This window comes from Chlamydotis macqueenii, chromosome 18, assembly GCF_036417535.1.
Source record: "Chlamydotis macqueenii isolate bChlMac1 chromosome 18, bChlMac1.mat, whole genome shotgun sequence".
NCBI classification, from domain to species: Eukaryota; Metazoa; Chordata; class Aves; order Otidiformes; family Otididae; genus Chlamydotis; species Chlamydotis macqueenii.
In genome coordinates, this window is record NC_141573.1 from 6,969,597 (window position 1) to 6,982,050 (window position 12,454).

Here is a 12,454-nt window from a genome sequence, read left to right on the forward strand (position 1 = left end):
CGCTGCCCGTCACCGGCTCCAGGCCTCGGGGGCGGCACCGCCGCGGCCCGGTCCGCCCCCCCCCCCCCCCCCCCCCCCCGCACCAGGCCCGGCCTCCCCGCCCGCCGCGGGAGCCGCACACCGGGTCGGTCAGAGCGTTTTATTGTCTCGCAGGCGGCCCGGAGCCGCCGCTCTCCAGCAGCGCCCGAGCACCGACGCCTCCCGCCGCCCCCCCTTCCCTTTTCCCCTAGGCCCGGAGCGGGGCCCAGCAGCGGGCGGAGAGGCGGCTGCCCCCGCGGGGGCCCTGTCCGGTCGCTCCGTCTGAAGGGGGGGGTGGGGGGGGCAGCGAGCAGGACGCGGGGCGAGGGGTGACAGCCAGGGCAGCGCGAACCAGCCGGAGACCCCGCTGCGGGGCAGCATGGATGGGGGGAACCCCAGCTCCCCCCGGGCCCGGCTCCCCCACAGGTGCTGGGGCAAAGCCCCCCCTACCCCGGGGTGGGGGAACCCCATCCAGCAGCGAGACCCCATGCACCAGCCCAGCCCGCTGCACCGGACCCCCCAAACCACAGCCCTTGGGATGGCCCCCACCGTGGCGCCAGCCCTCCAACGGGAAGGGGGTCCCCTCTTGCCGGTCAAGCGCAGGGGGGGCTCATGCTGGCTGCCCCCCAGCTGGGGAGGGGGCTGGCGCGGGGGGCACCCTCCCCTGCAGCGAGCAAAATGCTGGTCCCCCGCTCCTCAAAGTCTTGGTGGGAAGAAAGGCCGAGGGGCGAGATTTGTAACAGCCGGGGAAGGGGCGAGAGTCTACGTGTCCAGATGATTCAGAGGAAGGGGTTGAGCCCCCCCGGAGCGGACGGCGGGACCGGGGGGCCGCTCAGCGGTAATAAAGGCTGCGGCAAGTTGCTGGGGAGTTCGGGGAAGGTGCCAGCCTGGGGGAAGGCACTGGCAGAGGCAGGGAGGGCGGCGGCGGCGGCGGGGACGCTGCTGAGGGGTAACGGGAGGGACGCGCTGTAGGTCATGGAGTTGGCGGGGATGCCGGCGGGCAGGCCGGGCACCGGCGAGCTGGTCCGCATCTGGTTGAGCGTCGGCTTGGGCTGCTCGGCGAGGCTGAAGGGGTTGGTGGGGGACGGCGTGCTCAGACCTGGCAAGAAGATGGGACACGTCAGGGCAGCCATGCCATCCCCAGCCCTCCTCTTCCCCAAACCCCGCTCTGCCCAGCCCAGGGTGACCGGCACCCCACACCGGCACCTACCCGAGAGAAAGGGGTTGCGCGTCTTGGAGGCCGGTGCAGGCGCGACCAGGGAGTCCAGGTTGACCAGGGAGGAGGCGGCGGGGCCGAGGAAAGCCTCAGGAGTTTTACAGTCCTTCCGCTCCTTGCCGGATTCGGGCAGGGAGTCGGCCAGGTTGGCGAGGTCGAAGCTCTTCGCCCCGTCCTGCCTGGTGCTGGGGAACAGATCGCCGAAGGGGTCCAGCTCTGGAGTGGGGAGATGAATCGTGTGAGCCAGCTGGGAAACACCGAGGGTGACAGTGTCACCCTCATCCCCGCATGGGCTAGCTAACAGCACATCTGGCCCCAGGTCACAGCTCCATCGCCATGGCATGGCTGAGCTCTCCCCACGCCACCGTGGGAGACAGCAAGGCTGGGGACATGGGCGCACACGGGGACCGGAGCTGCCCCCTCAGCTACGGGCCAGCCCAAGCCCACGGCACGCCCCATTGCGGGTAGGAACGAGCTTTGACCGTGCCAGCAAGCAGCCACGCGCAGCCCGACCAGCCCTGGAGCTGCCTCCCTGCAACGGGCAGGGATGGATCACCGTCCCCACCTGCCCAAATCGGCCCCTGCCCGCTCCCCCGGCTCTTACCGACGGGGCTGTTGGACTTGACCGAGGAGGGCGGCTGCGAGGGCTCCTGCTCCAGCGGGTCGGGGGGCTTGGCAAACAGGTCGAAAGCATCTCCCCCTGGAGCTGGGGGGAAGAGGTGAGACTCAAGGAGGGGAGCAAGCGGGGAGGTGAGAGGCAGGAGCTGTACAGGCAGCAGAGAGGCAGGGGCGGCTGCCTGCAAGGAGACAGAGAGGAGGGCGTGCGGTGATGGGACGCGGGGCTGAGGGCTGGGAACGTGCACTGGCCCGGGAGGGGCTAAGATGAGCCAGACCGTTTCGGGGTCATTGCAGACCCAGGCGGCCCCTGCACTGCTCGCAGCTGTCCCCTCACCGCAGGCAGGTCCCTTCCCCAGCCCCAGCGGGGACAGGCCTGCAGGAATGCTTTAACAACAGTGCTGGCCCCCCGGCCGGATTCTGCTCTCCTCCCCAGGGACCAAAACCGAGGGCAGCACAGGCGGGACCTCTGCGGGGCTGGAGGAAGCACCGAGGAGGAACTGAGAGCGGCTCTGAGCTCTGAAACACAGGCTGCTCCTACAACCGCTTCCCCATCTGCGGCGTGGCACCTGCGAGCGGCAACCGTCCCGTCTCAGCAGGGCACATCAGGCTGGTTTGGGGGAGCAAACAGGTATCACCGGGGGCGGACGCACCGTCACCTCGGCTGCTGTCCGCAGGAGGGCTCCATTAACCGTGCAACATTCATTAAAGCAGCCTATTCTGTGCAGAGATAAAGCCTACAAGTTCCTTGAAGTCTTCAGGTTGCTAAGGGGCAAGCGGAGGTCCCGCTGCAGGGCAGGAGAGCGGGAAGGGAGTGTTTGCAGAGTTCGCCGTGAGAGGAAAGGGGGAGCACCCCGGGATGCCCACTCGCAGGAGGGCAGCGATGGTCAGCGCTGCCCGCGGTCCCCAGCAAAGCCAAAATGCCGATCGAGCCTCTTACCAGGGTTAGGAGGTTGCTCGGCCACAGCGGCCCAAGGGTCAACAGCCGGCGTGGAACCAGGGACCTGGGCAGGGGGGGACGCCGTCACCCAGGGGTCCGCAGGAGGGAAGCCAGAAGACAAGGGCGCCTTCCCCCAAGGGTCGGAAGCTGTGGTGGTGCTTGGGGGGAAATCCCAGGGCCCGGCGGAGGTTTGCTGGGATGAAGCGCTCGCCTGGGAGAGGGGCTCCCCACCAGCGGCCGGGACCGGCACCCAGGGGTCAGGCGCACCGGCCCAGGCAGAGGCTGCCGGCTCCGCTTTGGGTTTCATATCTGAAAGAAGAAGGGAAGCTGTGGAAGAGGGGAAGAGTGCAGGGCACGGAGGGATGCTGAGTGGCGGGGATGTTCCCAGGGGACCACGGCTTAGAGCAGCACCATCTGGGCATGCAACAGACTAGGCAGCAGAGAGAGGAGAAGCAAGAGGTCCTTATTGTTGAGCTCTTGGGGACTGGGGAAGGACAGAGGGAAGGGAGAGGTTTCTGCCACTGTCCCAAGCTTTGCGTGCGAATTGCTCCCACCTGGCATATCCCACGGGTCGGCAGACGTGTGGCTGGAGGGGGCTGGCGCCGGCCCAAATATATCTGCCAGCTCCAGGATAGAGGACTGCAAACAGAAAGGGAATAAAGAGGTAAGGGAAGCCCAGGGCAGACCTGCAGGATCATCCCGGAGCCCAAGGCTGGCTGTGTGGCCATCCAGGCCCCTAATGCTGTACCTGGCTTTTCTTCATCTTGTCTTCTTCCTCCTCTTCCTCCTTGCCCTGGGCAGTCTCTTCCACGGCTCTTTGCAGCAGGGCGTTCTCCCCTTGCCAAGCCCTCACCTCCTGCGGGGACAAGGGACGGGGCCCATCAGCTCAGCAACCCTACAGCCACCACCTTCTCCAGGAGACAGACCCAACACAAGAGCTGCCACCGCATCCCCGAAAAGTCCCAGCATCCCAGCAGACGGCTCCTCTGGGGCTGAGCCCGCCAGGAGAGCACTCAGCAGACAGCCCCGGAGCAGTGAAAGCAAAGCAGCTGCCAGAGCGAGGTGGCGTTTCGGGCTCCGGCACCCCAGAGAGAAGCCCAAGTGCAAGGAGAGAGGAGCGCCCGGGGCTGCGGGGCACAGGTACCTTCTCGTGCTCCTCTTTGCTCAGCGCGAGCGCGAGCTGCAATTGCCTTTCTTCGTCTGTACTGGAAATTGGAGGAAGTGGCTTCTGCCAACAGAGGAAATTGGGTGACATTTCAGCTTGCCCTCAGCTCGCGGGACGGCTCAGAGGTCCCTGTCCTCTCTGCTGCCTCTCCCACGGCCCCTCACCTGCCTGCACAGCTCCTCTGTGCCCATCAGCTGGCTTTGCCTGCGGACCCCCAGCCCAGTGCCCCTACACGCTTGAACCACCTCTACTCCATCACCTGTCTCTGCATCTAGGCTGGGGCGACTCTAAATTAGGCAGCCAACACCTTCCCTGGGAGGTTTTCGGGGACTCCAATGCAGTTGGTGCAGGAGAGGGAATCAATTAGGCATTCCCTCACTGCAGCAGCCAGCCAGCGTTTGCGATGCTGACTGGCCTTGGATCGGGAATCCTGCCTGGCCCCACTCTGCTGGGAGAAAAGCGCCCAGACCTGAGGCAGATTTTGGGGAGAGGCTGCCCCTGTACAGCCCTGATTACCTGCCCTTGATGCTGGTCCAGCAGCGTGGGACCAAGCAGGGCTGGGAACCAGGACCTCATGGAGGGGATGCGTGTGTGCACGTGTGTACAAGCGTGTGCAAGTGTACACACATGTGCATAGCCCAGATGGACTCCAACAGACAATGCTTTCAAGAGCCTGTTCCTACAGTGCTCATCACAGCAGCATGTGGAAGCTATTAATACTGCAATTCCAGGACAAAAATAGGGATACGCGCTCTGCTCTGTCTCCAAAAGAGCCTCCATGGGGCAGGGAAGACGGGCAGCAGCAAGCACCATCTCTGAAGCATGTCCTCTGCCCCGGAAGAGCCGAGCTGGGGGTGTTTGGTGCCAGCCCCGGGGGGACACCCACCGGCCCGGGCACGCAGCCCCTCGGTCACCACGTCCCTCTGACTTTGTGTGCCCGGCCGTACCCGTGTGCTCCGCACAGGCCGTCCCAGCCGGTGGCAATCTCAGCCGGTGCGCAAATAAACCGTCCCTGGTGGAAAAGGGGCTGTGCTGGCAGGTAGGAGAGGGGACAGCCCTGGGGGAGTATCACGGTTGGGGACAGCAGCTCGCTTCTGCCTGCATCCCTGCCCAGCTCCTCCTGGTGCTGTTTTCCAGTGCTGCTTCCAGCCCAGTTTGAAAGGATTGGCTGGTAAGGAGGGAGCACCCGGCCCCACCAAGTCCCCAGCCCCAGGCACAGCCCGGGGAACACTGCTGCCCCCCCAGCCACCACTCAAACCACAGCGCTGGGCAAGGTATCGCCTCCTAAAACCTCCACAGGAAGGCACGGGAAATGGGGGAAGAGGGCAGCCAAGTTTGTGGGAGTCGTGGTGAAACCAGAAGACCCCTCCAAGTTCACCCTGGGGTCTGGGAGGCTGGACGGGTGTCAGCCTGGTCCTGTCCCTGCTGGTACAAGGTTGGGGAGCAGGGACAGCTCATGCCTCCATCTGCCTGCTGGCGATTTTGGGTGCCGGGCACAGCGTGAGCAGCCTGGTGTGGCTATGGATGCATGCTCTGGACTCAGGCAGCCCTCAAAAATCCTCCGTCTCCCTGGAAATGACCCATGCAGGGAGATGCCCGGCCTCACGCTCCCTGGGGCAGACAGAGCCCCCCTACCTTCTCTGCCTCCTCCCGACTCATGGCCAGCGCAAGCTGCAGCTGCAGCTCCTCCTCGCCCGTCGTCTGGGGCCTCGCTTGCTCCAGGTCGGAGGCAAACCGTGGGGATGAGGATGATGCTGGGAGGGAACAGGGAAGAAAAAACATCAGGTATTTTGGGGAGCACATCAGCAGCCTCCCCGAGGCCCCATCCCAATGCCCGCAGCCCCACAGCGTGGCCTCCCCAAAGGACATAGCCCCTCGTTAGAGCTCCCTACCATGAACGAGCCCTGGGTTTAAGGCTCGGGGTGCTGCCAGCTGCCACCACTGGTGGGGTTCACCCCCGGCCCAGCCAAACCTCTGCCCGCGGCACGGGACAGTCGGGCTTCACCGCTGCCCCTCCAAAAGGTGTAGGGGAGCAACGGGCACCAGGCGGGCGCAAACCGAACACGCCTGCCTCCACCCCGCAGCAAGCCCCAGTGAGCCGCCAGCACCACTCACAGTTAAAGGAGGAGGGTGAGCCCCGCGCCCGGCCGTAGTCCTCGCCGTAGGGCGATGCGCGGCGGCCATAGGTGGCCTGGTGGCTGCCGCTGCCCATGCCCTCGAGGGCCATGCGCTCCTTGGTCTGCAGCGCGTGCGCCCGCTCCTGCTTCAGCCGCTCCTCGTCCTTCAGCAGCGCCATCACCTGCTTCACCTTCTCGCGGATGTTGATGCCCTGGTCCTTGCCGTCCCGGTCCACATACTGGAAGTCCTTCAGCGTCTGGATGGTGTAGAGGTTCTCCCGGCACTGGTGGGTCACCTTCTCGGAGCCAGTTTTGATGAGGTAGTCCAGGAGGGTGAGGGCTTTGTAGACGTGACGCCAGTTCTTCCCGCTGTCGTTCAGCCGCCGCCAGATCATGCCCATGACCTCGGCGAAGGCCACCGTGTTGAACGTGAGGTCGGCGATCTCCGACATCAGGGAGCTGGGGGGTCCCCAGGGATCATTGGAGGTGGCCTCCCGCACCTTGATCTCCGCCTCCGAGTAGTTGTGCACGATGTTTTTCACCTGCCGGCGCAGCGCCGAGGTCGTCATGGCTGTGCGGTGCCGCAGACCCGCTGGTGGCGGGCAGGAACGGAGGAGAAGGGATGAGTGCTCACGGCCACAGCCTCACCGGCGTCTGCAGCGGGGAACAGGGACACAGAGACCTCAGCGTCGCCCCAGCCACCCAGACCCATCCCCAGAGCCCTCAGCTGGCACCCCGGACACCGCTCAAGGTGGAAGCGCCCATCGTCAGGGTGTCAGGTGCACCTCACTGGGCTGCCACCGCTCCCTAACCTGAATGCAGGATGCTCAAGGGGAAAAGAAATCTCACAGTAAGCCGATACCCAGCACCACAGAGCCGCCAAGAGATTTGGCTCTGGATTCAGCAACATTTGGAGGAGATTTTACTTTGCATTTCTGCTTCTAAAAGTAACCACCTGAAAATGGCAGCTCCCTCCTCCAGATCTCGCCTGCCTCAGCCCCACCGTCCCAGCAAAGCTGGTTTCAGGCCCCCCAGCCCTCGCGCCAGCCAGGGGCTCCCCTGTACCCCCAGATGCACTACCTGCGGCTGCACATGGCCCTGCGCGCCCCGGCCATCGCCCCAAGGCTCTTGATGCCCCCAAGGATGTGTTGTGCAAAACCAAACCCCGCCGTGAGTCAGAGCCTGCTGCAACTTCCCAGCGCTGGCAGCTGCTTGGGTGGGCTTTCCCAGCAAACTCACTAATTTTGCACCCACAAGAGGCTGCGGGTACAGAAGCGCGTGCCTTCTGCGGGGTGGCGAATTCGGGGTGCTAACCTCCAGCGCCAGGGCACCGAGCAGGATGGATAACGCTCCCCCCCTCTCCCAAAAACCCTGATCTGCCCGAGCCTCCTCTGCACCCAGAGCCGGGGCTGGCACAGCCAGGAGCTGCCCTGGTACCTCTCTGGCGCCCATCCTTGGGATGTGCTGCACCCGACCCGGGTGCAAAATGACGTGGGTCAGGCTGGGCCCATCTTCAGGTGAGCCCATTGCAACTCTGTCCCCTGCTCTGTGCCGGTCCTAACCCTCGCCTTCGCAGCAGGAGACACCATTTACCCTCATTTTGTCAGAGGGCCAAGCAAAGGCAGGAGGCAGAGGCTGCCTGGAGCTGCCTTGCCCTCAGCAGGGCCGCACCGCGGGCTCGGGGAGCCGGGCTGCTCCCAGGGCTCCCGCTGCATCTGCAACAAAACTCACTGGCAATTTTTTCCCCGTCCGAGATAACGCGTGCGAGCAGAGGAGTATCTCCCCCACGCAGCAGCGCCTGCGGACAGCGATTACCAGCGGCCATCCCACCACGCGCCTCGGGTGCTGGTACCTCCCCGGACTGTGGCCACCACACCGTGTCCAGCTCTCTCCTGGCTCAGGACACGGCTCCCTTGCGCCGGAGCTGGGCCAGGGCCATGCCGACGTGCCCACGAGCCACGCACAGCGCCCGCCACGCTCCCACACAACCCGTGCGACCGGTCCAGCGCCTCCTGCTCCCGCGGGCCAGCAGCCGGGCACCCCACGGCTCTGCCAGCAACGTCCCCCATGAGTCAGAGAGGAGCCTGGCACCGCCACGCTCACGGGCGGCCGAAGTTTCTCTCCAGACGCTTCCCCGTATCGATTCCCTTTCGCAACGCAGCCCATCAGCGCGGCCTTTGGATCCCGCCGGGAGAGCCCGCGGTGCGGACGGGCACGCCGTTGCCCGCCTGGTGCGGAAACACCTTCGGGACAAGGGCAGCAAGGCAGCAAAGTCCTCCAGGACTTGGCTCCGCGCTCTGCTTTCCAACCAACACCCAGGCGGGAGATAAAAGTTGTGTTTTCCAAAGGTGCCACCGGCCTGGAAAACACCGGCAAACACCGGCACCACTCCTCCAGGGCAGGACGGTCCCTCCTGCCTCCAACAGGTCTCCTGGCAGGACAAAGCCCGGTCCAGCGTGATGGGCGCCGGCATCGCTCGTCCCAGCCGGAGACCCGATCCCAGCTGGACTTCACCCGCCATGAGACGGGCCGGGAAGTCTGCGCGGGAAGAGATGGGATGCAGGGTTGGGATGAGGAGCGCGGCCCTGGCCGGAGCGCTGCCAGCGGTGTTAGAAGCAGCGGGGTTTATCAAAAACAATATCCCCCTCCCCGCCACCCCAGAATATAAAGGCGGTGAAACAGAAGCTGTGCGGGAGATAAGGCGGCAGCTCATATGGAATTACTGCAGTGACCTTGAGCAGGAGGCTGCCAGGTGGGGGAAGGACACGGGGGTGTGGGGACAGGTCCCCACTGCCCACGCGGGGGACTGCGGAGGGTTTGCGGGGGCGAGGAGGGAGAACATGGAGGGGGAGCGGGAGGGGATGGGGGGCAGGAAGAGAGGGCAGAGCGGCCCAGCTGGGAGCAGGGGGGAAGCCGGGGGGGGAGTTAAGGCCCCGCTCCTTCCCTAACCAGGTGCGGGGCTGGGCAGGGACGGAGCGGCGGGGAGCGAGCTCCCGGCAGAACTCTCGGCAGCGCCGCCGGCCCCCGCAGCCCGCCCGGGCCCCGCACCGCCCCCCCACAGCCGCCACCGCGGGGTCTCGGCCCGGGAAGCTCCGCCAGACCGAGCCGCATCCCCCGGCGTCCAGAACCTTCCTCCTCCTCCCCCCGCTTCCTCCTCTTCCTCCTCCTCCTCCTCCTCCTCCTCCTCCTCCTCCTCCTCCCGTCCCCCCGCCGCAGCCCGGCTGCCGGGGGGGCGCGCAGCCCCGCTTACCTGCGCGGAGCCGAGCGCGGCCCCGCCGTCCCGGTGCCGGTGGGAGCGGGCGGGAGGCGGCCGCAGCCCTCCCGCTGCCTGCTGCGCGCCGCCGAGTTGCCGGGCTGGCTGGGCAGGTCCCGGCTTAACCCCTTCGGGGCCACCCCAGCCCCGGCCCGGCTCCTGCCTGGGCGCTCGGTGTCCGCCCCGTCCCGTCCCGTCCCCCTCCGCTCCCCGCCCCCGTCCCGGTGCAGCGCGGTGCGGTACCGGCCGCCGGGGGATGCGGCGCCGAGCCCCTGCCCCGCCGCATGCGGGAGGCGGGGATGCTGTAAATGCTCAGTCACTGCCCCTCGCTGGCAGCCAGCCAGGCGCTGCTTGCTGCCGCTTGCTTGGCTTCATTTATTTTTTTTTTAATTCCCCCCCCCGCCGCCCCCCCCGCTCCTCCCTCCATTATTTTTAGACATAAATCAGCGTCCCCGGGCTCGCAAGCGGCTCGCAGGGATGCCGACCCTCCTTATAATGCAGCTCCCTCTCCGGTACCCAAGGCCACGGCTGTAATTTGGATTTGTTAATTTTTTTTTTTTTTTTTTTTTTTTTTGCCAGGCTCTAAATTTGGAGCGGATCCTTCCCCTGCTCTGAACAGCTCCCTGAGCCTGGCTGGGGGGAGAGAGGGAGGCATCAGATGACATGACAAAGTAAGTCATGTCTCTCGATCCTTTCAATGCCACCCCCTCTCTCCCAGCCTCTGCCTTCCATTTTAATCACTGACAGGCCTTCAAGTATTATGCATATATATAATCTTTTTCATATCACTGACATTTTCCATAATGGAAAGCAGCTCCTGTGTGCTGAGACGTTCTGGAGGGGGGTCGTGCCTTCCTGCCGATGCTCCTGCTGAGCAAAGCGCAGAGCTGAGATTGACCTCGCCCCAGGCCCCGGCACGGAAGGTCCTGCCGTGGGTCGCAGGGAGAAGGCAGCGGGGAGGCTGTGTACCTCCAGGGGCTTTGCAGATCTCCTCAGCCTGTGTTTCCCGACAGGCTCTGGCCATGCAAGCTGAATGTGCATCTAGGCCCACTGCCAGCTGCAGCCCATGAGAAGAGCACCTCCAGCATCCAAACCATCCTCCAGGTCAAGCAGAACATCCCAGCCTGGGCAGCGGGAGGCATTCTTCACGGCTGCCTAAAATCCAAGCCTTCCTCTGTTCCCAGAACTCCCAGTTCAGCAGTGTCAGACAGCCGAGGCAGCCAGCTTGCCCCTCTTCATGCATTGATTTTTTATTAGCAAACTGCGGACAACACCCTACGAGCCGCAGCGGAGCTGTACAAAGGTGAGGTTTGCTTTGCTAGGTGGCCCACAACCCTGCTGTCGGAAGTGGAATGCAGCAAGGCTCTAAATCTGATTTCCCTCAGCCCTGCACAAGCTGGCTGCTCACCCAGACCCCCTTCTGCCATTGAGAAGCCTCTGGAAATGCACTGTCACTTCTGCTTGCGGCGTTTTCCTGAAATCCCCCTTCCCGGCCTCTTTAACAGTTATGGTGTCTTCAGGCCCCGACTCACGTGATGGGTTTGGTATGCAGCTCCCAAGGCCAGGAAGGTCGCTCACCTCAGTTATTTAGCAAACACAACACAAATTATTAACACCAATTCAAATAATGCCCACGGTTGGGAGAGGAGAAGGAATACTCTCCTTGCCTGGCTGCGTTATAGGGACTGGAACTTCCAGGCGTCCTTCAGAGCGCAGGGCTGACCAGCCCCGAGGGTCTCTGCTCTACTGACGGAACCCACATCTCACACCAGGCCTGTAAGCAAGGGGTAACGTTTCCAAAGGTGTTCTGTGGAAGCCAGCTCTAATTCCACTGCAGTTCCACTCGCATAACTTCCACAAATCAATGCAAAAGAAAAAAAAAAAAAGCAGCTGGCTCAGAGAAAGCTGCAGCAGCCAGACAGCAGAGTATTGCACTTGTTGGACCAGCACATCCCTTCCTGTGCGCTGCTGGTACCTTGTCCCTTGAGGACATTCTTGTCCAAGGCTCTGACAGGCACGGTGTCGTAGTTCAGCCACGACACACAGGCAATATTTATGACAAAAAATTAGCCTATTCACAGCATTTGGGCTTGTTCTCCTTTACAGAAGTTCTTATGCCACCTGCCTGCCCTGGGCACCTTGGAAGGGAAGGAGAGACCAGCACAGGGCATTCTCCCACGGTACGTGGCTGACGTGAAGCTCCCATCTACCTGTTTTTGTATTGACAAGTTTTCCTTTGAGTAGAGGTGCACACAGAGCCCGGGTTCTACAGGCTGGACTGGAGGCAGGGATCTCATGAACAGGCTATGCCATCTTTTAGGGTAAAGCTACCAAATAAAAGTATTCCTGCCTTTGAGACAATCGCATTGCCTCTATAATGTGCAGACTCCCTCTTGTCTAGAAACAGATGGCTTGAGCTGTTTGAGTTGGGCATATTCACAAGCTGATAATCATCTCCAGGGAGGCAGGAGCTATTGTCAGAGCCTGTGAGACACACCCCAACTTCAGGCCTTTTTCCTTCTAATTCTCAAAATGTTGCTGAAATTCTCACTGCAGGAATGCTGAGCAGAGACATTCCCTTCGTGTGTTCGTGCCCGCTGAGCCAGAAGAGGCTCCTGGCTTCCACGGAAGCCAAAGCGCTTCTCCCGCACCCAGCTAAGAGAAACTGTCTCGAAACATGAGGGGCCTCACCTGGCCAACAAAAAAAATATAAACTGCGCCATGCTGCGGTACTGCTGGGAGACAAGGGGAAAAATATATCCTCTCCCCAGAGACAACACAGGAGTTAAAATGAGAAAGCAAAAGAAAACAATTCTGCAGAAGGAACACTTACTTTACACTACGTGCAGCTCCAAGACGCCTGTCGGTGTGGCTGCCAATGTAGAAGAGCACGTGCCTGAGGCACCCGCGCCTGGTGCAACTGCGCAGCGACGTCCAGAATTCGTAACAGCAATGCTCAGCGCGGATATGCATCTGCTGCCTAAGAACCCCAAAGGTATCACAAACCTCAATTAATAATCTACATTGATGTCATTTCTCCACAGGGCCAAAGCCTTTCTGGGGAATGCCGTCCAGCTGCTTTAGCAGGAAGACAGCACTTCACTGACACAGGCCAGGTCTCTCTTGGTGG

At 62.9% G+C, this 12,454-nt stretch overlaps 1 protein-coding gene across 2 annotated transcripts; it reads right to left on the minus strand.

Annotated features, from left to right (window-relative positions):
- Window positions 1-125: 125 nt before the first annotated feature.
- Window positions 126-9,488, minus strand: EPN3 (epsin 3). Of its 2 annotated transcripts, XM_086762045.1 has the most exons (10): window positions 9,322-9,488; window positions 6,070-6,725; window positions 5,590-5,708; window positions 3,934-4,017; window positions 3,538-3,645; window positions 3,344-3,428; window positions 2,790-3,098; window positions 1,839-1,940; window positions 1,229-1,450; window positions 126-1,117 (listed from the first exon to the last, which is right to left on the minus strand). In XM_086762045.1, exons 2-10 carry the CDS (start codon window positions 6,638-6,640, stop codon window positions 798-800), a joined length of 1,920 nt encoding a protein of 639 aa, XP_086618171.1. In that variant the 5' UTR covers window positions 6,641-6,725; window positions 9,322-9,488; the 3' UTR covers window positions 126-797. The 2 variants fall into 2 exon arrangements, with proteins under 2 accessions (XP_086618171.1, XP_086618172.1); XM_086762046.1 differs by lacking the exon at window positions 3,934-4,017.
- Window positions 9,489-12,454: the final 2,966 nt, after the last annotated feature.

Bases quoted from the DNA above. Each gene is read 5' to 3' on its own strand.
- EPN3 (XM_086762045.1), bottom strand. From the start codon at position 6,640: ATGACGACCTCGGCGCTGCGCCGGCAGGTGAAAAACATCGTGCACAAC. The intron at 4,018-5,589 runs GTAGGGGGGCTC...CTCTGTTGGCAG, and splicing joins GTCGGGAGGAGGCAGAGAAG to AAGCCACTTCCTCCAATTTC. The intron at 1,451-1,838 runs GTAAGAGCCGGG...TCCCCACTCCAG, and splicing joins CAAGTCCAACAGCCCCGTCG to AGCTGGACCCCTTCGGCGAT.